The 25492-nt window shown below is 42.4% G+C and overlaps 1 protein-coding gene across 1 annotated transcript in view; it reads right to left on the bottom strand.

The window, feature by feature from the left end:
* Positions 1-2594: 2594 nt before the first annotated feature.
* Positions 2595-25492, bottom strand: part of EFCAB7 (EF-hand calcium binding domain 7) — a 31220-nt gene continuing 8322 nt past the window's right edge. The window contains exons 3-14 of the mRNA XM_075181812.1: positions 23866-24077; positions 21940-22026; positions 20492-20669; positions 19376-19497; positions 15304-15442; positions 14437-14546; positions 12866-13023; positions 11345-11478; positions 7046-7194; positions 5669-5878; positions 4652-4759; positions 2595-4111 (exon numbers count right to left, since the gene is read on the bottom strand). Of these exons, the coding sequence (XP_075037913.1) occupies positions 4037-4111; positions 4652-4759; positions 5669-5878; positions 7046-7194; positions 11345-11478; positions 12866-13023; positions 14437-14546; positions 15304-15442; positions 19376-19497; positions 20492-20669; positions 21940-22026; positions 23866-24077 (1682 nt within the window). The 3' untranslated portion in view covers positions 2595-4036. The remainder of the gene's footprint in view (positions 4112-4651; positions 4760-5668; positions 5879-7045; positions 7195-11344; positions 11479-12865; positions 13024-14436; positions 14547-15303; positions 15443-19375; positions 19498-20491; positions 20670-21939; positions 22027-23865; positions 24078-25492) is intronic.

Below are 25492 nucleotides of genomic sequence, written 5' to 3'. Positions count from 1 at the left end.
TTTTGAAAAGTGGAGATGTTGCCTGTAGCAACCAATCAGATTCTAGCTATCATTTTGTAGAATGTACTAAATAAATGATAGCTAGAATCTGATTGGTTTTTCAAACCCGCCGGAAAACTCTCAGCTTGATACATTTACCCCCAGAAGTTCAGGAATCCGAGGCAAGAGGTCTCAGAATCCAACTGTGATTCTATGCAAAGCTCGGTAGTCAGAGCAGAGGCAGAGAGAGACAACCTTTTATGATTTATTTTATTATTAAATGGGACACTATGATTATTTTATTACTAAAGGGGGTACTAGGAGGGACCTAGTGGTACAATGGCTACTTAGCATTGACCCAGCATCTCTAGGTGTGGGGGCCCCAGCTAGAGGACGACGCCTGAAGCTGAGTAGAATTAGGGTTGTAGGTATTTTTACATCTTTATGTATTTTTTTTTAAACTATTAAAAGGCAAAATAGCTCAGTCTGCATGAGGTCTGAGCTGTCTCACCACTCACAAATAACTCATTTTTCCAGTGTTTTGGCAAAGTGCACTTTAGCTCTTTGTATTCTTACCATGTAACATTCGGGACGCTGATATGTAAATTGGTGCTTTTTAAAAACTGTAATTTTCCAGCAGAGGTTTCAGCAGTTTTGCGTTTAGTAAATCTCCCCCTAGATGTTTAACTGAGCTGGAGGGGTGGAGATTATGATCTGAAGACCAACAGGACGGTTGTGTAAGAAGATGCTGGTATTAAGGTATGTACAGGAGTGGGTGCAATCACACCAGCGAGTTACATTACACAATGTCTATATAATCGACACAGAATGGAAAGATAACCTCAATATACCGTCACTCTCATAAGCTACAGTGTAAATAGGGTGAAATACGCAGTAATTTAGGAGAAAACAATAAATGGTTAAACTACTGGAGGAGGAAGGATATAATAATAGTACTGCGATGACTGCGCTGGATAAGGTGCACAGATATGTATTGGCTGTATATGTTCCGTCGTCCTGCAGAACACCAGGTAAGTACGGGATAGAGTGCTCTGCGCTGCGCTGCGTCGTTTAAGTTTTACGGTTAAACCTTTGCAGTAAATTATTACAGCATTTAAATTTACACAAATCCTTAAGGCATCCACTAAACAAGTGATTGAACCTTTATAAAAGTCCTTTTTCTAAAAAATAAAATAAAAAAAATAACAAGTCAATTGCAATTATACTAGTTTCTACCAAAGTTAATATATTTACAGTAAGTGACATTAGCAGTAGTAAGTCATTAAATCATGGAGCTTGGATTCTGGGCTCTATGACCCTGAGATTTCCCATCTGTCTTGTTGTTGGCTCTCGTTTAATAAAACACTGAGCATTACGACAGAGGTAATCGGTGGAGCAAAGGACGAGGCGGCTGATGTACGGTTATATATGAAACATTTATCATCATTATTTTGCTTAATTCCACTTAAACAGGCTCATGTCATCTACATGCAGAGGAGACAGACTTTTTTGGGTTGAACCGAACCGCTGACATCAATGCGTCACTACCTCGGTGATGTCACTAGTAAATTTAGAGGCAGAATTTTCATGAATATTGACTCCGCCCACAAAATGTCTGCCTCCAGTGTGTGTGGGTGATAAGTGTGGATAATCTCCACTCTCCAAAAATAAATGTATAAATACCAGTCACAATATAGTTAGTAAGAGTTTTATATACAAGAGTGATTGCTTTTAAGTTTCTTTTGGGTGTTAAATCCTATTACACATTTTTTAAGTGTATAGTTTCATTTTTAGGCATTTATTATTAGCAAAATAATGTGACGTTTTAGCAGTGAAAGGGTTACACGCAGTAAAAATGAAATGTGGAGTTTTTCACGAGCTGAACCTGATATTTGTGATATATATATTTGATCTCATTGGGCAGTAGAAAAATGAAAGTCAGTGTTGTGTCTTGATCCAGGCAAGTCCTATTACACAGCTGACATTTACAGACTAGGATACTGTTACAGCCACAGGGCAGGGGTCGATATAAGACAAAAATAGCACCGGTCCTGCTGGCTGTGCCCTTAGAGAAGGTTAAACAAATAATAGGTGTTTAACCCAAAGCGCTTCAACTTGTGAATCCTAATAACTGACCCTTGTTTTACCGCAGAGATTAAAGTCAAATTATCACCTCCAACAAGCATCGATGTATCACACGAAAAACCAAGACAAGTTCCTGGAATGGGAGCACAGATCGATTTCCGTGCAGGGTCAGGTGTCTCACTGGTCTCTGGTGTGAAGAGACTCGGGGGATAGATTTATCAAAACTTCTAAATAGGCAAAGTTTAGGCGTTGCCCATAGCAACCAATCAGAGTCTAGCTATCATTTATTAAGTACATTCTAGAGAAGTGATAGCTAGAATCTGATTGGTTGTTATAGGCAACATCTCCACTTTTCCTTCTTAGAAGGTTTGATAAAACTACCCCTAGGCGAGTTACTGAGATGCGGGTGAGACAAGCACTTTAATCTACTTATGAATTAGAAAACATGATGCAGAAAACAAATAAGGTTAAAATATAAAGTCATTTTTATTCATCCAAATTTTTGTAATCAAAATCAAAAAAAAAAAATATTTCCCTAACTTGGGTGCAAAAAGATTTCCGGTCTCAATAAAGTGATAGAAAAGAGGTGATGTAACCCAGGGCAAACACAAATTTTACTTTAATTTTTACACGTTACATCACCTTTTTGCACAGTTACCGGTTAACATCTCTCTACTGCACTCTGAAAATCATGGGTGTTTCTGTCTATGAGACCCCACCACCCTGCCCCCCGGGTTTCTATATAACACATGATGTGAGTCTGATAAGGTGCAGTCCCATCTCTGCTTAAAGAGAGTTGTTCAACATAACTCGAAAGTAACATAACAAAAGCTGTAAGTAAATCCATACAGATGATGCTCTTCCAACCTTGTTTTAATTTTATTTTATAGTAATTCTCATCTTAAAGTGTTCCCCATTGTCTGCAAACACATGGAGACCGCCATGTTTTCAATATATCACTGGTTCCTAGTGAATTGATAAGATGTACTCTCAATCTATTGGCTGAGCCCAGTGTTGAGACTATAGACATAACTGGCGATACCCAAGGACAGACTGGGATCCAGGCACCATATACAGTAGAAAAGGTTCTGTCTATTATTGGCAGACTCTGGCCCTTCGTGATGAATGTAATTTGCTGCCACACCTGGATCTCAGACATCTCTCTTTCATTGCTAAATAGTAAGTTTATCAGGACAGTGGTGAGTGAAGGGGGAAGAGTTGTTCCCAGCCTCCCCTCCCCAAAAGCCTCTTTGGTATCACCGTGTGCGGGTGTGTGCCTGGCCCCATGCATTTGCGGAAGAGCACAAGTGTGCACCCGCTGGTGGGAGGAGCTGGGCGGGACAAGGGCATTCCTTGTTAAGTATGAAGCAGGGGCATTTGTCGCCTAGATTTGGGGGGCAGTGCCAAAACAAAATAGAATTTTACAGTGCAAGATTATTTAACAAAGGGGTGGGGTGATTTTAAGGAGCATTGCTGGCTTAGAGGGGGGATGGTCAGCTGTTTTCACTCCACAAAACACTTGTGCACCTCTTTAAATATTTCCCCCTCTCCACGCACCTAGGCACACTTATGGTTGCCAAAGGAGGACAATCTAGGCGCACCCTGACAAAGGTCAAGTGCGCTTTAGAAATCTGGTTACCTGTGTGAAGGGGACAGGGGCACTATAACCGAACCTTAATCCGCTACTCAGGATTTATCCATTACCCAAAATATGTTCAACTCACAAAACCTATTATTATCCAATCGCCATGAGGAACACAATGCCGCACTTGGAAACGACGGAATGTGACCGAGCTCAAGTCATTCTGTAATTAGGCTTTTAATATAAATACTTCATTAGGTGGAATGTGGCACTTGCTTATTTAATTAAAATCTTTGGCAATAAATGTCATTTTTCTTAAAAGCAGAATATTAGGAATATCCGCTAGTTATCATCATTACATCAGTACATCATTCTCACGGTCTCCGTTACTTATGCCAGGACGTTGTACACGCAGCTGTACGCCCACTCCTGCCTCTCGTTCATGGCCATGACGTGTTGGGACACCTGCAGTAAGAGAAGATCAAGTTAGGTCACTGTGTTGTATTCCGCCCATTAGTATGATGTCACAGTGATGTCAGAGGAGAGCTGCAACGGGGGAAGGGCCACTGGGTCACTCTTGTTGTTACAAAGGAGGGCGGCTACTGGGAAATTGTCCTTCAGTGATGGAGAGAGCTAAGAGGCCCACAGTATATAGCACCAATGTGGCAATACAGCTGGCACAGGAGGGGGGCATTGCTGGATGCTTACAAGCATCGGGGGGCGGGCTGCCAATTCTGGAGAGACACCAGACTTCAGTTTTGAGTTACTCTATAACTGTCCCATATAAATAGTCATATAGCAGATATCACTACAGGGCTTCAAAAGGAGGAAACGGGGGATACGTCCTAATGAGCCATTATGGCTGCCTGCTTCCACCCGGGCCATCGACTGCCAGCTCTCCCTTCGTGACGTCAGACATTCATACGTACACACACAGGTGGTGTAAAGACTCTACCGCTGGTGTGTGACAACAAGGAGAATATAAACAATGTATTTTTATTTTACCATTGTTGATTTTGGCGCCACTTCTACAGCAAACACGCTCAGTCCTCGATTGCTGACACAGTTCTTGCTCTGGTCATTGTTGATCTGAACCACAATCTTCTTATCCGACTGCCACGAGGAGAGAAAGGTAACTACTGTTACTGTATGGGGTAATGTATCTCTGAACTGATAATAACTGTATAGTCCATGGTATGATCGGTGTTATTCTGTACAATACATAAGGGTTTCTGATGGACTTTATACACACATCAGCAATACTGTTGTACAGAACATTACAGTTACATTGTTGACCCTTAGGGTTTATAATGATGTGTGGCCACAGAACATCGGTGAGGTATGAACAACAAATGAGCATCCTGATTGCTGATTAGATACATATGGAAACCAATGTATAGATTACGGCCAAATACAGTGCACCCATTTTATATCCCTGTAAGTGTTAGAAAATGCAGAACATAATATATATATATTGGCCAGCACGGTGGCTTAGTAGTTAGCACTTCTGCCTTACAGCACTGGGGTCATGAGTTCAATTCCCGACCATGGCCTTATCTGTGTGGAGTTTGTATGTTCTCCCCGTGTTTGCATGGCTTTCCTCTGGGTGCTCCGGTTTCCTCCCACACCAAAAACATACTGGTAGTTAGGTTAATTGGCTGCTTTCACATTGACCCTAGTCTGTGTGTGTGTATGTGTCTATGTTAGGGAATTTAGACTGTAAGCCCCAATGAGGCAGGGACTGATGTGAGTGAGTTCTATGTACAGCGCTGCGGAATTAGTGGCGCTATATAAATGCATTATTAAAGGTATTTGCAAAACCTCTTATCAATTGGAAGCTATAAACTGGGAATTTAAATGTATGTGTTTCCTTTTTGAGAATCAAAGGAAGAGATGATCCTACCCCAAAATCTAAGCACCATCAGAAAGTTTATAAGGTCAGTGAATAAAAGAATTATGATTAATGAATACACGCGCTTGCTGCCACTCACTGTCCTGTGGAATCCTTCCATTCATATATACCTTATTCTCAATAACAGAACTGATGCGGGTGTCGTTCTTATACGTGTAGATGATCGCTTTTTCGTAGCCGTCCATGGGTTTCGCCTCCCCCTTGAGGATGACAGATTTGCACAGCACCTTCTGCAGCTGTCGGCTGCTGGACCCTAGACTCGCAGCGTTCAGTTTGGGTTTACAGGTCTCAGCATAAACATCGACAATGAAAGGACAAGCCTGTACCAAAGAAATATACAATGTAATAAAACGTAATGAGACGATAGTTGTGGCAGATAAGAGTCAGACGTGTACCTGTCATACAGGTGTGGAAAGTCTAATACCAATAGTAGAGGCAGCGTAAAAGTCTAATTGGAAAGCACAGTTATTACCACACATACTGTACTTATGTAAATCATTATCAGCTATACATAACTAACCCTCTCTCTATTATTAAGGCACAACATTAGCACATGTGCTGGGCAGCAGGAACGGCCTGTGCTTCACCAACCTAAATCACATATAAGGTGAGCATTAAACAGGCAAGAGCAGGACTATGGTGTGCCAACAATAGGGAAGTGGGTTAATTCATGCTTACAATAGGGGTAGGTGGGTTGAACCATGCTTACAATAGTGGTAGGTGGGTTGAACCATGCTTACAATAGGGGTAGGTCGGTTGAACCATGCTTACAATAGGGGTAGGTGGGTTGAACCATGCTTACAATAGGGGTAGGTGGGTTGAACCATGCTTACAATAGGGGTAGGTGGGTTGAACCATGCTTACAATAGGGGTAGGTGGGTTGAACCATGTTTACAATAATGGTAGGTGGGTTGAACCATGCTTACAATAGGGGTAGGTGGGTTGAACCATGCTTACAATAGCGGTAGGTGGGTTGAATAATGCTTACAATAGGGGTAGGAGGGTTGAACCATGTTTACAATAATGGTAGGAGGGTTGAACCATGTTTACAATAATGGTAGGTGGGTTGAACCATGCTTACAATAGCGGTAGGTGGGTTGAACCATGCTTACAATAGCAGTAGGTGGGTTGAACCATGCTTACAATAGGGGTAGGAGGGTTGAACCATGCTTACAATAGCAGTAGGTGGGTTGAACCATGCTTACAATAGGGGTAGGAGGGTTGAACCATGCTTACAATAGGGGTAGGTGGGTTGAACCATGCTTACAATAGGGGTAGGAGGGTTGAACCATGCTTACAATAGGGGTAGGTGGGTTGAACCATGCTTATAGTGACTCCTAAGAATTATTTACTTACCATAGAAGGCGGCTGTAGGTAATTTGGGGGGACACGGCTGCTCACACACCATATGTCTTATCACTAGATACTACATCTGAACCTGGCAACTAGGGCTACTATTAATACCGGTTGTGACATAAAATCATTACCTCTGTCATTTCCAGCGCCTTATTGTAGCCCATGGATTGTAAGGTCACCCAGAGGTCACTGGGGTCCCCTTCTCGGTCATTGGCCTCCATGAGATTTAGTTCCATAAACCCCTTTCTTGTTAACTCGTTCTTCTTTGTTTCAAAGTTCTCTGTAAGAAAATAATATTGTTACAAATCAGGAATCACAGACAGAAATCACACTGCATTGTGAGCACGTTTCCCTGTGGTTACATTGGGTTTCCGTAACCGCCCAGCACAGATCTACGTAAAGGGGACCCTTTATCGGCGACCATATTTTGGACTGTGTCATTCCACAATACGATTGGCTGCAGATTGTGTCAATCAGCAGCCAATCAATTCACTAGGAACTAGTGACATCACTAACTATATATCTGTTACAGTCACCCTCTATGTTTATGCAAAATATTGACACATTTCCAAGTTTGGGAGACGTGCAGTGCTCCCATCAATAGTATACAGTATTCTTGTATTGGTATGAAGTCCTTCACGCCACAAAGAATTCTGATATCCAGCGGACAATGATTTGTATGTATAAGTTGTGTTCGCCCGTCTACCCTGACAAGGTGACCCCATAACGGGCACCTACACCTATGAGGTCACCTCGTCACGGTAAGAGAATAGTCACAATTGAATTGTTTATTTCAGATATTACATTGTGTATTATTATTGCAGAATATAATACTCACATTTGCCATTGTTATTAAATATCTTTAGTGTGTAAGAAGTGCTCCTGCATTATGTAACGTCAGCGATGATGCATATTCTATACATTTGACAAATTTAGGAAAAACCCTCTTTATTCTTTCTGTTTAACACTTTGAGGGCTCCGACCTCACCCATTTATCCATAGCTTGCTCCTACCAGCATTACCTATAAGCTGTCTGCAGATGTAACAGTATGTACCCATGTTATAGTGTAGGTCCCATCTGATTGACCTATAACCTGGAGGTGGGAGATGGGAAGTCACAATTTGATAACAATTTCCTAAAACCTTGTGTTTATTTCAGATATTAGACCTGATTCATGAAGGAAAGTAAAGCAAAAAAAAATGAGTAACTTTGCGCCTTGGCAAAACCATGTTGTATTGGAGGGGAGGTAAATTTAAAATGTGATGAAAGATTTATAATTTTGTTAGGGCATGTCCTAGATCAACTTTATATATCAGTGTACAAATAAAGCTATCACGTATTTGTGTGCTACGGAAAAAAACAGCCAGTATTTATGTCATGTGCAAATAATAATTTAATTTGTACCCCTTGCATTCTAATATGGTTTGTCCAGGAGAAAACTTACTCATCTTTTTGCCCCAGGCCCATTATATTTATAGCGGAGTCTAATACACACATGGTTGTATTGATGCGCCTGCGTTCTGTCCTGTATTATACAGATGATTACCACCTCTGCTCAGTACATCTATAGTAATTACACATTCATAGCATCACCAGTTCAGAAGGTGAAACCCTACAATAACATCTTTGCTTTTCATTACTCCAGTAGCAATAAAATAATAGTACTTAATATACAAATGTGGTAACCTTAATAAAAATCTTCACCTCTGTGCCACAGGCATCATTAGAACGGAACTGGCAAAATAATGGCATATCGTAGAGAAGTAAAGATAGGTTACAATGTTACGTATCACTCTGCTATCAGCGTAGACTTGTGAAACCGCTGAGATCAACACATCATCATCATCATTTGATTCCGCATCGCTGTACAGAGAACTCATTCACATCAGTCCCTGCCCCATTGGAGCTTACAGTCTAAATTCCCTAACATACACACACACACACACACACACACACACACACACAGACACACAGACAGAGAGAGAGACTAGAGTCAATTTTGATAACAGCCAATTAACCTACTAGTATGTTTTTGGAGTGTGGGAGGAAACCGGAGCACACGGAGGAAACCCACGCAAACACGGGGAGAACATACAACTCCACACTGATAAGGCCATGGGAATTGAACTCTTGACCCCAGCGTCGTGAGGCAGAAGTGCTAACCACTGAGCCACCGTGCTGCCTAACACATAGACACTTGTGTAATAGTTGTCCACGTATAGGTGGTAACTGGTTCAGCAGTGGCAAAATGAGGTTCCAGACTATTCTGCAATTAGTGCCCATATAAGAGGACAATCTTTGCCACCAAAAATCATGCCAGTAGCCAGAGTCGCTCTAACATAATTAGCACCTTGTGCTTACTCTGTTACACGGTCTATATATAATCATGGAATGAATGAGAGATGTCTACAACTGATCCTCTTGTACCCCACTGCTGCTCTTCCTGTACCCCACAGCTGCCCTTCTTGCATCCCACTGCTGGCCGACTGCCCTTCCTGCACCCCACTGCTGTCCAGCTGCTCTTCTTACACCCCACTGCTGGCCGACTGCCCTTCCTGCACCCCGCTGCTGTCCAGCTGCTCTTCTTACACCCCACTGCTGGCCGACTGCCCTTCCTGCACCCCGCTGCTGTCCAGCTGCTCTTCTTGCATCCCACTGCTGGCCGACTGCCCTTCCTGCACCCCGCTGCTGTCCAGCTGCTCTTCTTACACCCCACTGCTGGCCGACTGCCCTTCCTGCACCCCGCTGCTGTCCAGCTGCTCTTCTTACACCCCACTGCTGGCCGACTGCCCTTCCTGCACCCCGCTGCTGCCCGGTTGCTCTTCTTGCACCCCACTGCTGGCCGACTGCCCTTCCTGCACCCCGCTGCTGTCCAGCTGCTCTTCTTACACCCCACTGCTGGCCGACTGCCCTTCCTGCACCCCGCTGCTGTCCAGCTGCTCTTCTTACACCCCACTGCTGGCCGACTGCCCTTCCTGCACCCCGCTGCTGCCCGGTTGCTCTTCTTGCACCTCACTGCTGGCCGACTGCCCTTCTTGCACCCCGCTGCTGCCCGGTTGCTCTTCTTGCACCTCACTGCTGGCCGACTGCCCTTCTTGCACCCCACTGCTGCCTGGCTGCCCTTCTTGCACCCCACTGCTGCCCGGCTGCCCCTCTTGCACCCTACAGCTGGCCGACTGCCCTTCTTGCACCCTACAGCTGGCCGACTGCCCTTCCTGCACCCCGCTGCTGCCCAGTTGCTCTTCTTGCAGCCCACTGCTGGCCGGCTGCTCTTCTTGCACCCAACTGCTGCCCGGCTGCACTTCTTGCACCCCACTGCTGCCTGGCTGCTCTTCCTGGACCGCACTGTTGCCCGGCTGCTCTTCTTGCACCCCACTGCTGCCCGGCTGCTCTTCTTGAACCCCATTCTTGCCCGGTTGCTCTTCTTGCACCCCACTGCTGCCCGGCTGCTCTTCTTGCACCCCATCCTTGCCCGGTTGCTCTTCTTGCACCCCACTGCTACCTGACTGCCCTTCCTGACATTTATCTTTTCAAACTGAATTTATAAACGTTAACTGAAATGTCCAGCACACAAGTAGATTGTCATAAACAACTTAATTATACACGTATTTCTCCACATGAAATGTTCATATAATTCAGTAGCAAATAATATTATTACCTATTGGGTAATATGAGTTTTAGGGGCAGATACAATTAAGAGTGAAGTCCCAGAGAAGCCTTATGCGAGGTGTTACTGTGTGCAGGACGGGGAGTTACGGTACAGAAATCTTCGCTCATTGTTGCTCTCTAGGTGAACAAATATTTTAATCCCAAATATTTGGTGGTGGAACCTAGCGTACGCTTCCTACAGGACTTCGCACTTGAATGGATCTGCCCCTTAGAGTGAAAACAGTGTGCGGTCAATCTGGATGAATCTCTCCAGACATTTTGGGAGTAACCACCAGTCTTCTCTACAAGTCTTTTACCAGGAGAGCATCATGTTATCTCTCTGTCTCTGACGAAAGTGCGATTAACACAAGTAAACGTTGTTACGTCTTTCTCAGCAACGTCCGAGGAAAGAGCCGTTCTGTTAGCGGGTGATAGTAAGGTCATATTATAATAAATGTTAGAAGCGTGTGGCCTTTATGCCAAGAGATTTTATTCCAACATCTTGCTGAAAGGTTAAAAGAAAAGTAATTCAGTTCTAATGCATTCTTAATAGAAACCATAAAAATGCAAATCCTTTCCTCGGAATTAGTGGACTTTTTACGGCTTGCAATATACCATGTAGTATCAAGGAGATGGAGCTACATATTTAAATCTGTTTCAAATTATCTCCCAATAACACACTTTTTTTTTTCTGTTAAACAACTATATTAAGTGACTTCATTAATAGAAAAGTGACAAATCTCGAGAAGGTGTAGAAAATGCACAATGCAAAATCACGCACCTTTACAAACGTCCCATGCCTCGGCGTCGCACTTCTCCCCGCTGGTTCTCAGCTCAAAGAAATTATATTCCTCTAGGCTCAGAAATCCGTTGCCGTCTAAATCGATGATGTCGTATATGTCTGACAGGGCCAATCTGAAATATGGGATAGGAGGAAGACGGGACAGTATAGAGAACTCGTTATTTCAGATTGTTATAGAAATTACAGCAATATATGAAAGGAATACACTTCATGCACCTCTGTGGCACGCTGATAAACGTCCTGGTCTTTGCAGTTTGTAGATCGCAGTTTCCGTAATAGGTCATGTTTTCCTGAGATGTCTCATTAATGCAGATTACTAGACAAGTTATTTATCTTTATATGCTTACAAAGAGTCAGACACCGTCACCTATACACAGCATTATTCATTACAGTGCAGCCTGGGAACTTGTGACATCACTGAGTAATGCCCCAGTCGCAGCGGAAAGTCCTTTTTCAGCCAGCGTGCCTTGATTTGTGCAGAAATATAGAGGTCCGCAGAACAACAAACAGCACGATGGCGGTGTCTGTGGAGGAGCACAATTTTGCAGTGTACATTGAGGGGAGTTCGGCGTGGCAAAGTATATGTAAAGTGTGGACTGGGTGTGTCATGTGACACAATAAATTGTGATTTTATTTAGCTTTATTACTCAAATGACTGTAAGGAAAATGTATTTTGGCGTTAGATCTCCTAATTAGGGTGGAGAGTGGGTGTATGTCTGACTGGTAAGTATTTTTAATTATTGTGACAAATTGAATTGTTCTGCAGGTGGATTTTGTGTGTCCGTTTAGCCTGTGCCATGCTCGGAAAATCCACAAGTATTGACGTAAATGGCCAAATGTACAGTACTGAGAAGACTATTCTAATGTGGCTCATTTGTATATTACTCCAAGATATTTAAATTGTCTCGTTGTTTGAGTCTCAGAAGTGATTCACATGAGAACATCCCATCCTGAACTTGGGATCCGGAGACCAATCTGTGTCATCTTAAGCCTGTGCCTTGCTCTAAACGCCCGGGAAGTAACTCATCGCCCCAAAGGGCTTCCATGTATATGACATTACCCAGAACTCTATCTCCAGCTGAATGTACCTTGTATCTAAGCATGGCTTGCAGCTTTGGGGGAAATAAATAAACTAAAACTAATGAGAAGTAACTTCTGGGAAATACCAGTTATGTGGGCCTCAATGCTTTGCCATCCGGGTTTATAGAGCATGATAGAAGCCACAAATGAGCCACAATGCTACCTACAGACAGACTGTTTGTCCTTATCGGGGCTCATCGGTATAAGACAGGGATTTCTGCTTAGCCTGTGAAGCGTTATAGAAACAACTTTGCTGCTATAATAAAGACACTGAGAGTCACTTATCTCAGCAAAGCCACGTTCTCCGATCGTATCTGGCTAGAGGTTGTTCCTAATGGTTCCACACGAACGTCCAGGAGATGAAGACTGTATACAACATGTGCACTGACTCTAGACAAACACATCTCTGTTGTAACTTACCTAAACTCAGGAGTCAGAACCAAATCCTCATCGTCGTCTCTATGAACCAGCCGGGCTTCCTTAGTGACTGTTTTTTTGCTCTTTCTTAGCCTACAGCCGGTTGTAAATGGCATAAGCGTGTACGAGCCAACCCCGAGTTCACCCTTCCAGAGATATGTCTGTGGGCAGAGAATATGATGAAGAAGTAAGGTAAATATTGACCTAAAGGTTATTATAGGACGGCCCTACAGACACAGCTATATAAGGGATGATGTGTGTACTTTGCCTACACCCACCAAGTGTAAACTGCAGTAATAATGTGTGAGACAGGGTACCATGTTCTCTACATGATGCAGAGCAGTGAGAGCAAGGCTGTTACCATGACAACTGAGGAGAATTGCTCTGATTGGTCAACTGAGGGGTACATTCATCAAATCTTCTAAAAAGGAACAGTGGAGGTGTTGCAAAGAGCAACCAATCAGATTCTAGCTATCATTTACATAGTACATTGTAGAGAATTATAGCTAGAATCTGATTGGTTGCTATGGTTAGGTTTGATAAATCTACCCCTAAATGTCAGACAACCCTCCGCATATCCCTAACTACTCATTATTAGATATCAATAGTTCAAATAAAGTTAAATAAAATGTAATTTTTCTGTAAATTTGGTTTTATTACCCGTAGTTCTATACCAGGTACAGGTCTGATGGGGCTGGTACTGTTTATGTCAAAGGGAGGGTATTGTGATTTTATTTATTTATTAAAATGCAAAAATTTACCCTGATTATATTTTATAGAATTTCTTACTTCCTTATCTTTAACATCTCCATAAATCACGTTATTGGCTACGTTTTTAGCTAATAAATGCAAATTGTAATTTGATTTTCTTAATTTAATTTTGAAGGCAAAATTACATCTAGCGGCTACCATATAAAATATTATTTTGTATCATTCACAAGTTTCTATGGGCTAGATTTACTAAGCTGCGGGTTTGAAAAAGTGGGGATGTTACCTATAGCAACCAATCAGATTCTAGCTATCATTTTGTAGAAGGTACTAAATAAATGAAAGCTATAATCTGATTGGTTGCTATAGGCAACATCCCCACTTTTTCAAACCCGCAGCTTAGTAAATCTAGCCCTATGTCTTTAACACGTCATGTTTTCTATCACCATCAGGGAAGTAATTTTCCTTTGTGTTATTCCTTTCCTACTTGGTAATCTCTCATGAAATGTAGAAGAAAAGGAGATGGACAATCTGATTTATAAGCTGGCGGAACGTACAGTGATTTTGCTGGGTAACTTGTACATGTTAAACCAAAGTAGTCCTAAATGACTTCATACAATTGCAATGTGTGTTCAACTTGACTATATAGGACATACTTTCCAATAAAGCAATGTGGACTGAGCACTGCATCGGCCTGTGTCACATGACAGGAAATACGTCCAATCATAAACTGGTAACAGATCCAGTTGTTCGGTGATTGCGCCAAATGACTGCAATCTATGTGGCCAGCTTCCATTATGTGTGGGGGACTGATTGGATGTCTGTGTGCAATCTCCAGGTGTATGTAATATAATGAAGGGTCTTACCTCCTTGTTCCGGATTTCCGTGAAGGATATGAGTTGAGGATCTCCTTGTCCGTCGCTCTCCTTTAGGACATACAAGGCAGTGTCCACAGACATCCACGGCGAAGATTTCCCTACGGAAAACAGACGATACTTCAAAACTATGTCCACAATTATCAGATATAAACCTGAATACACTATTGTGGTAACTGTTTGTCTCCATCCCTCACTTTCGCAGCATTCTGTTTCCTTTGACAAATGGTTTCATCTCTAATAAATACTTGTCGATGTTAAAAACTGCAGTCTTCATCTATGCAGAACCAGTTATTGAAATATTTCTGCAGAGAGCTGACATTATACATTTCCTGACATCTATGAGAAACAAGACGGCAGGAAGATGACACAATCTCAGCGAGCCGTTAGCTGTATGTTCACATACACAGACATTGGTTAAAATATGGATAATTTACTTTAACGCAGCATTCGCAAAGGCAGGACACAGTTAGATTAAAACATATGCAAGAAAAGGTGTCTATTGCTGTTGTGTGTCTGCGTGTGAGCTTTTAGATCTGCTCATTTTTATTTTCATGTCTAGATATGAGCACACCAGAGATGGACAGAGGGTAGCATTAAACTGTAGTGATTCAGTGCAATAACAGTACAATAAATAACAGATAATGGAATGCCATTTCAAAAATGTTGCCATCGGGCACAGTAATTTCTAGCTTCACCTCTGGTCAGATAACCAATCAGACCAAATGGCACAGAGCAAAGGGCGGAAAACTTCATTTTGCAACAAATTTTAAGAGCCTTATGTAATTCCACAATCCAGCACTAGAGGGCAACACATTCACCATTTCCTACCCATAGTTCTAGTACAGTGATACATACCTTCAGTTTTGCTGAGGTTTAAAGGTTTGATTGTGAGATAAACTGTAGATTTTAGGGACAGCTGCAGCTTATAATGATGACTAATTATATTGTTCTCCTCCAGGAAAAAGCATCCTTTTGACTGAGTACTTTGCCAGTCCTATTGATGATAAGAGCAGACAGAGAATACGGTTTTGGCAACATTCTAAATAGTCTCAAAAACACCTGAAAAAGGGACCGAGAATTTAAGACGGAATCAGGCACATTCCTGCCCTGGTTTACAACACTGGTTATGGTCCAAAGGACAGTTCCTGCTTCGAGCCAATTAACCTCATTGTTACTAAGCAGATAAAAAAAGGGGCGTATTCAATTGTCAGCGTTAACGCTGAAAAACGAGCGCTCAAAAAATCTTACCGTTTATACGTTAATATTGCGCGCGAAAAGTGTTAATACGGTAGTTTACTCACGGAATTTCAGCTCGCCGCTCAGGGAGCAGCGAGCTGAAATTCCACGAGTAATTACCGTATTAACGGTAAGATTTTTTGAGCGCTCGTTTTTCAGCGTTAACGCTAACAATTGAATACGCCCCAAAGTGTTTGTCTTGTGTATTATTATTATTATTGCTTTGTCTCGATTATGTTTCTGACAATATTTTTATTCCATAGGGAAAAAACTGCTTTTCGTAGTTACTCAATTATTCTGGATCTATGTGAGATTACGAAAAACAAACAAACAAACCCTGTTCGTTCCCAAAAGATCAGATGGGTGAGCGGAGATCGACTGTTAAGGGAAAAGGGTTGTCGACAAGTACAGATTATCATCATCACCATTTATTTATATAGCGCCGCTGATTCCGTAGCGCTGTACAGAGAACTCATTCACATCAGTCCCTGCCCCATGGAGCTTACAGTCTAAATTCCCTAACACACACACACACACACACACACACACACTAGGGTCAATTTTGATAGCAGCCAATTAACCTACTAGTATGCTTTTGGAGTGTGGGAGGAAACCGGAGCACCTGGAGGAAACCCACGCAAAAACGGGGAGAACATACAAACTCCACACAGATAAGGCAATGGTTGGGAATTGAACTCATGACCCCAGCACTGTGAGGCAGAAGTGCTAACCACTGAGCCACTATGCTGCCAGATTATCTTCCTTGACCAAGGCCTCCAATGCTGTTATTTTACCAATTTATTTTTTAGATCTTTTTTTTTTTTTTTTTAAATAACCCCCCCGTCACCTCAGTTAACAGAACCCATGGCCAAGTCACCATGATTTAGTACAAATTAATTTATGCAGACACCAGTAATCCTTTGTTCTATCAGGTCTCACAGACTGAGCTTGAGTGCAAACACATATGTGTATGCTATTTGTCCAATCAGCTGTGTACAGCTGGAAGCTGGTTATACACTAATGCACATTGGCTTAGTGGTTAGCACTTCTGTCTTACAGAACTGGGGTCATGAGTTCAATTCCCGACCATGGCCTTATCTATGTGGAGTTTGTATGTTCCCCCCCGTGTTTGCGTGGGTTTCCTCCGGGTGCTCCGGTTTCCTCCCACACTCCAAAAACATACTAGTAGGTTAATTGGCTGCCATTAAATTGCCCTTAGTCTCTCTCGGTCTGTGTGTGTGTGTTAGGGGATTTAGACTGTAAGCCCCAATGGGGCAGGGACTGATGTGAATGAGTTCTCTGTACAGCGCTGCGGAATTAGTGGCGCTATATAAATAAATAGATGATGATGATGTAATCTTACTTCAGATGCAATTTCTGTAACGATTTCACCAATGACTGAAAGTCCCGATGATCCTGCAGATTCCTGTGTACACACCTACACAATTTACCTTCAAATCTGTGATCTTCATCTCTTATAACCATCTTCTGAAAAGATAAAAGATGGTGACTCTGTAAACTCTACAGATATCTGCCTACACTGTTAGTGGTGAGGGCGTACACACTTCCACATTTTTCCGACATCATTGATCAGGATTCTTAGGAAGTTTATAAAACCAAATCGAATGATACGATGTGCTTTAATATAATATAACATGATCGTTGTAGTGTACACACTAACGTGATGTGGCCATTTATTGTGTGATCGGCACGATAATTGGATGACAAACCTGTAGTGTGTACCCAGCTTTAGCATCTATTTTCTCCTACAGAAACAATGTGGGTAACAATTGTGATCACAAGAAAGTGATCACAATTGTTACCGTGGACGATGCAGCTATCTGGGCTCATTACGCAGCTTTCCAAGAAAACAGCTGGGTTTTTTTTTCGACACGCAACGCAGGAAGAAATGTAATTGTCAAGCTGTTTACGATTTAAAGGCGGTCAGGGTGGAAAGCGAACCCCCGGCGTTGTTATATGAAACGAGAACACACCTCGGGGGAGCCGTCACTGCCGCATTTTCAGCCGGCGTTCTGTAATCATTTTACGCGCCTGGCGTGGCTCCCGGGGGCCCCATTCGCTGCAGCCCGGGCAGTTTGCACTTTATGGCTTTGATATCTGCAGCTGTTGTTTAAGGTCGCACGCAATAATGACATAAACTAGAGACCTCTGTGTGGTCCGAGGGAAGTAGAAGACAGCGAAGAACAATGATCAATAATAACACTCTACAAATATTGACTCTGGGAACATTATGTGATGTGTACCCCACGGGGGCGGCTGTGCAGGTGATTTATCACAGTAACTAAAAAAACGGTTTCCTAAATGAAAATCAATGGTGGTTTAAGAGGAGTGGGGGAGCATCTGCTAATAAGGGGGACAAATACTAAAATTGTGTAATACAGGTAACCCTTAACAACAAAGGGTTAAACTCAGCAACATAATAACTTGCCGCAATTGTTCTGACGACGGTAACAACTGACATATAGAAGGCTTAAATGCAACCATTGCAAGTACCTCCTAAATCATGGTGATTTGGGCAATCGGACCCCCAAGCGAGGGGTGGGGGGTGGAAGTTCAATTTACAAAATGATTTTTTTTTTTTTTTTTTTTTTTACAAGTGTTCTCCTTTAAAAGGAGACTGAAATTAGATAGAAAAGGTCTATGTGTAAACCATACGAGAGAGGCATCTGGTAATACGACCTTTGGCCCTCGGGGACTCATACAAGTAAATGGCCCATGTTATAGTACAGTAGCGCCACAATTTTATGACAACAGACTAATACGGGAAGGAGAGCAGAGGCGGTCCTCCAGGGCGACCCGGGAGCCACGGCTTCACACGGGATAATTATGTCTATTGGCTCAGTGGGCAATTGCTGCTCCTCGTCACTGATCAGACTTTGCTGACTGAGGGTTACCATGGCGATCCTGCCACAGTGGTTATGTTCCCTGACTGATTAGCAATGGCACAGATAAAAATAATAATAATAATAATAGAACTGCTCAGATCTGATCATTTTATATGAGAAGTAAACAGGTAAAGAAGTTAAACAAATCTACTAGGATACAACTTTAACATGGCAGCCTTGGGAAAGACTTTTTCAGAAATATGGCATCATTAGTCGGGCAACTTAGAATGTCTCTGTTGAATGCAAAAAAATGTGCCTCATATGATACCTACATGTAAAAATAAGATCTTATGTTAATTTAAATTAGTTTCAAGGGGGTTTGGCGGTGTTCCCAGACCAGTGCATGGTGGCCGAGCCTTTTTAGTTCTACAAAACAACCCGATTTGAACACATCTTTAGTAAATCGTTGTTGGCCTATACAAGAAGGAGCGTCTTTAGCGCAATTCTTAGCAACAAAGCAAGATAGAAAATGATTTGTCTATATTGATAAAGCTAAACGTCCATTGCACTCAGTTGCCCCCAACGACAAGGGAGCGCCCTCTCCCACATCACTGGAGACGCTGCGTGCGTTATCCCTCCCACTGACAGTGGGGAGTCGTATTCCACAATCACTATAATGGTGCGGGTGGCAGAAAGTGACGTCTATCATATTAATAACAGGTTTTATATGTCACTATGAAAAAAACCAATAGATGAAGTTTCTATCAAGTAGCCGTACTTGCTGGAAGACATTGTTAAAAATAAAAAGGTTAATTATAAACAGGATTACAAAGCTTGATAACGACCTTTAGATTTTTGGGCTCCAGCAGTTTGGGATTCTTAGCGCTGGGAGGCGCCATGTTGATCACAGTGTTTGTTGTTGCTTTGTAACTTCGAGCGGACGACGGCCGCGGTGACTTACTATCCACTAAAACAGCAAAGAAACTTGGTTTTACAATGGTTCATTATTAATATAGACTTTAGACATATAATAGCAGGGGCAAACGAGGGATTTGTATAGGGGGGTTTCCACACCACGCCGCCAGTGGGCGTGACCAGCATGCATGGGGGCGTGGCTATAATACTAGACAGTGCTTGGCTGCTCTCCAACTCTTCCTATCCCCATAATATACATGGGCAATGCTGTGTGCACTACTGTTAGGTGCACACAGCTCTCCCTCTTCAAGCAGAGCCGTGTGAAGCGGGGGCAGGGTCCAGCCACCTCAATTATACAGTGCCCCAGGCTTGGAGGGGGGTTTCCAGGCACTATGAAACCCCCTCGGTTTGCCTATGAATAGTCCCATTATTGCATTAAGTGGCAAAAAGGAAGCAGAAAACTATTCTGTTTGAATATAATAAATTGTGGTAATGTATAAAAGATCAATCAAAATAAATGTAAACTATTATTATTTAAATCCATTCCTCTTAACTCCCTGGTGCAGGTCTTTGGTCAGACATAGTTTCTTAGCTAACAGCTAAAGCCAGCAGGGGGCGACGTGTAGCAGGGCACCTGTGCTGCAGGGCTCCTCTCAGGTTAGTGGAGCAGGTAATAAGGTGTGTCTGCTACTGTATCACTACAGGACCCCACAATACCCTGCAGCGCAGCCACCTCTCTCCCACCTTCCATCCCAGGTCTTTAGATCGGAAGAGGGGCAGGCGGTGAAGTCGGTCAGCTGCGCGAGCCGAAGACGGGGCAGGCTGTTTGGGGGAAAACATGTTTTCTCCAGCAGGGCTTCTGAATGAAGTCCCGCACAGCTGGGAGTTTAATTTGTTTAAATACAAATGTTTGTACACTGCTAACATGTTACATATTGATCAAATAAGCATATGACAAAATAGAGGCTAATGATGACATTAGTAGCAGTATAATGGTAATAACTTCATAACCCTGTTATCTAGTGTCCATCTTCTCTCAGACTCACCTTTTCGTGGTGTTGTGTCACCATCACTAATCCTCTGTGTCCGCGGAGAGGTGGAGCGTTCAGGGGATGTCTCAATGTGGCTTCCAAACTGCTGGCGTTTGGCCCGGCTATTAGTGTCCATTTTTTCAACCGCGGTCTTGGCACATTGCTCACAGGTACTGAGGAACTCACTGCAGAACTGTGCAAAAGAGAAGGAACATCATTCATCAGTAAGTGCTGGCGCTTTACTTATCTGACCTCAAACACCAGTGTTGTGCTGGTATATTTAAGGTGCTACCTGACGGCAATTAAGTAGTAATGTAGTTATACAGCCTATAAATTAATTAGGATCCAGTGACATCACAGAGAATGCAGCCTATCCAGTCACTAGGAACCAGTGACATCACTGAGAGTGCAGCCTATCCATTCACTAAGAACCAGTGACATCACTGAGAATGCAGCCTATCCATTCACTAGAAACCAGTGACATCACTGAAAATGCAGCCTATCCAGTCACTAGGAACCAGTGACATCACTGAGAATGCAGCCTAACCCTTCAGTAGGATCCAGTTACATCACTCAGAATGCAGCCTATCCATTCACTAGGAGCCAGTGACATCACTGAGAATGCAGCCTATCACTTCAGTAGGATCCAGTTACATCACTCAGAATGCAGCCTATCCATTCACTAGGATCCAGTGACATCACAGATAATGCAGCCTAACACTTCTCTAAGAACCAGTGACATCACTGAGAATGCAGCCTATCCAGTCACTAGGAACCAGTGACATCACTGAGAATGCAGCCTATCACTTCACTAGGAACCAGTGACATCACTGAGAATGCAGCCTATCCATTCACTATAAACCAGTGACATCACTGAGAATGCAGCCTATCCATTCACTATAAACCAGTGACATCACTGAGAATGCAGCCTATCCAGTCACTAGGAACCAGTGACATCACTGAGAATGCAGCCTATCCATTCACTAGGAGCCAGTGACATCACTGAGAATGCAGCCTATCACTTCACTATGAGCCAGTGACATCACTGAGAATGCAGCCTATCCATTCACTATAAACCAGTGACATCACTGAGAATGCAGCCTATCCAGTCACTAGGAACCAGTGACATCACTGAGAATGCAGCCTATCCATTCACTATAAACCAGTGACATCACTGAGAATGCAGCCTATCACTTCAGTAGGAACCAGTGACATCACTGAGAATTTGTGATTTGTGGCTGTTTAGCATCAATCATACAACAAACTGCTGAAACTGCTATAGTGATAGAATTAGGTTATTTTAAACCTCCCTCCTGTAGGAGCACTTCTATTGGCAATTTTCTTTAGTGATTCAGGTCAACGACATGCGATACAATATGTTTTGGATTGTGTTCAGTAACCGTGTGCTAATTACTAGTATAAAATAATCTATACTATACAATGAGATAACTTTGGGTACTTACCTTATTGTAGTCTAGTTTGCCGCCGCTGTTTATGTCAGCTAAATGGATTATAGCGTTCACCTCCTCCTGAGACATTTTCTCCCCTTTCTGCAGACAATGATGAATAGATTTTACATGTCAGCATATTACAATATAGATGTGAGTAACTGGCAGAGTATGTATAAATATTGAATGCTTAGAAATTGAAATTGTCCTTGTAGATTTAAAGCCACTAGTGTTCCAAAGCACAAACCTACAGATTGCACAGTCATTAACATAGACTTGTTATACTATAAACAGAACTAAATGCTTAAAATTGTAAATACTTTGATGAAGAATCTGTTGTATTTCTAATTTTTAAATATTTTAAACATTTGGATTTTAGACAAAAAAATGACTTTGTGCATCAAATTAAATTGGATATGTATTTTTCTCTGAGAATATATTTCCTGTACACAAGTGGAATCACACAGACATTGGTATAAATGTCCAAAGCCTTATTTTTCTTTGGACCAGGAGAGTGCAATACCCCTTAGACTTCATGTAGCCCTTAATTATCCAACAGTATACACCATGGGTATGTGTTCTTTTTATTCTGGAACACAAATGATATAACAAAAAGAGAGACTGTGATCCTGGTACCTGACAAATTCTGCACGGAATCCAGCTTTGTTGGGTCTAACTTATTAATACCACACGGGTATTGATCGAGGGAGACTGTATATTTAACATAGGATAATACGATTTTTTTCGTTTATTCAGATGTATGAACATCGGTGGAGAATATATATCCGGATTTGCAACATCTGTTTATGGATCAAAAAATGTTGAAAACCTATGGACATTGAGGACATTTTCTTTCCTCTTGGGACAGTATCTTACTTGGATTTGAGTATTTTATATGAGTTACCAACTTTTGGACTATTTGTGATACTTTTGTAGATTTTCTAGAGTATAAGCGCCAGACCTGTTTACTTATATTATATGGTTTTGTTGGGTCTAACGACCACCTATAGACAGCAATAGCAACAACCACCAGTGAACATCGATATAAGATTGTCCTCATTACTAAAATATAATCTACTTACCACAGTGTGTACACTATTACACTTCTTTTTTGACTGTACACTAGGTGGTATATTTACTAAACTGCGAGTTAGAAAAAGTGGATATATATATATATATATGTGTTTCTTACCCTCTCCAAGCGACTTTCTTAGCACAGAATTGCAGCCACTCTCCTCCTCACATGCTATCCAGGCCCGGCGCTCCCATTAGGCAACCTTAGGCAGTTGCCTAGGGCGCCGGGACCTGCAGGGCGCCGCTAGATTGTCTAATCTAGTCAGTTGTTCCAAGAAGAGGACGGCGGCGGCCATTACAAAATAGCAACAGGCGCCCCTCCGCCCCGCTGCACTTCTGTCCCAAACCGCTGTCAGGGGTTTGGGACAGAAGTGCAGCGGCGGAGGGGCGCCTGCTGCTATTTTGTAATGGCCGCCGCCGTCCTCTTCTTTATCTGATATGATGCGCCCTTACATACCTCTCCCAGAGTTAAACATCTGAAATATGTCGTTATACCAGGAAGTGCAGAGGGATCTGGGTAATGTAGTTTTATGGTTTCCTCTTCTCCTTTGAAATTTTGCCTAGGGCGCCGATAACGCTAGCACCGGCCCTGATGCTATCACTTCTAACATGACAGATGAGAAAAGGAGGGAGAGCTATATATAAAAGATATTGATCCAAATCTGGCGAGATCCGACATTCTAACAGAAATGACGTTTGGCCTAGTTTTCAGATCTCAATTTGGCGCAAGAAACAGAGTCGCGGCTCAGTTCAACACGGTACCCCAAAATTCGGAACTGTCGCATTTCTCCGAATCTGAACCGCTCATCTCTAATATATATATACTTAGTAATTAGATATTTGTATAAAGGAATTTGCAGTACATACTGTGGTGAGGATTTTATACAGGTCGCTATGCAGAATATATTCTTTGTTAGCGGGATCAACCTTTCGGAAGGCTTTGAACAGTTCGGCTTTCGTGGCCGGTTTCTCTCTTTTCACGATGGCGCAAAAATCATCAAAGTTTAGTTCCTTGGTCTTCGCGGTCCAATATCTGCTTAGTGACCTGTTAGACGGGTTCCTGCCGGCCTGCTGGAGAGCTGCGTAGAGAGAGGACATCAATATAAATCATATTGTGGGCACATCAAGGCTGAACACATCCCAGGCGTTGGGAGCAACAGGGTGGAATGATTAACTGTCAGTGCCATACTAGCACTTTGTCCAGCTCTCAATCTTTTATGGTCCTTTAAATGGAAAATATACACCATATTAATAATTCTGGATTATTTTAATGTTATAGTATTTTTCTATCAGTGTGTTCTACTCTTAATACACTTTCTATGCATTAAATAAAGAACATTAAACATATTCTGATGTGACTGTGCTTTAAAAGGCTCAAATTCAATAATATTTTCCACCCTGGATGTATATTGTTTAGATGCTTTTTTTTATATATTCTTCTAACTAACAAAAAAAACAAACACAAATATTGATAATACACTAATTTACACACCCCACAATTGCATTTTCTTCCATAAATACAGTTGGGAGCTTCATGGGCAGCACAGTGGCTCAGTGGTTAGCACTTCTGCCTCACAGCGCTGGGGTCATGAGTTTGATTCCCGACCATGGCCTTATCTGTGTGGTGTTTGTATGTTCTCCCTGTGTTTGCGTGGGTTTCCTCCGGGTGCTCAGGTTTCTTTCCACAATCCAAAAACATACTGGTAGGTTAATTGGCTGCTATCAAAATTGACCCTAGTCTGTGTGTGTGTGTGTGTGTGTGTGTGTGTGTGTGTGTTAGGGAATTTAGACTGTAAGCTCCAATGGGGCAGGGACTGATGTGAATGTGTTCTCTCTACAGCGCTGCCGAATTAGTGGTGCTATATAAATAAATGATGATGATGAATATCATCTGGACAACCCATTAACAGCGCTTCCTAGTGGCCAGATCATTATTGAATGCAGTAGAATTCTCGCTGGCGTTTACCATTCAATAAATTGTCAAGAAAGCATCCCTGGGACAAGGGAGCACCCTATATATTCATTGCTCTATAAAATGTATTTAGTAATGTGACCTGTGGCCTGTAACCTTATATTCTGTGAATTATATTCCAGGAACATTATTTTCATTCCTCCACATTTCTCTCCTGAGGACACTCTCTAGATTGTATGCGCTGTTAACCCCTTAGGCCCTGGATCCTGGCCCGCAGCACTCTGCAGACCAGGACGGTTTAATCATCATTTAATGACGGGAAATATTTGGTATTCTAACAGCCTGTTCTCTGCGACCTTGACACCAGCCCTCGTATAATAATAATTGGTCAATTGCTTAAGTGGCTGGTGGAAAGAGATGAAAGGCATAACAAGCCGAGAGGAGATAACATTTGTTCTCCGAGCTACTATTTTTGAAGCGGGATTATGAGGAACCTGCCATTAGCTGCTGGGAAGAAAAAAAATCTTTTGCCCTAATGTTGAAAGCCTTCATTAGGCTAAGCACATCTGCTGAATGTGACCG

The sequence above is a fragment of the Mixophyes fleayi genome, chromosome 8 (genome assembly GCF_038048845.1).
Source record: "Mixophyes fleayi isolate aMixFle1 chromosome 8, aMixFle1.hap1, whole genome shotgun sequence".
In the NCBI taxonomy this organism is placed as follows: domain Eukaryota; kingdom Metazoa; phylum Chordata; class Amphibia; order Anura; family Limnodynastidae; genus Mixophyes; species Mixophyes fleayi.
Note: the sequence above shows the minus strand (reverse complement) of the source record. Positions and strands in the feature narration are given on the sequence as shown.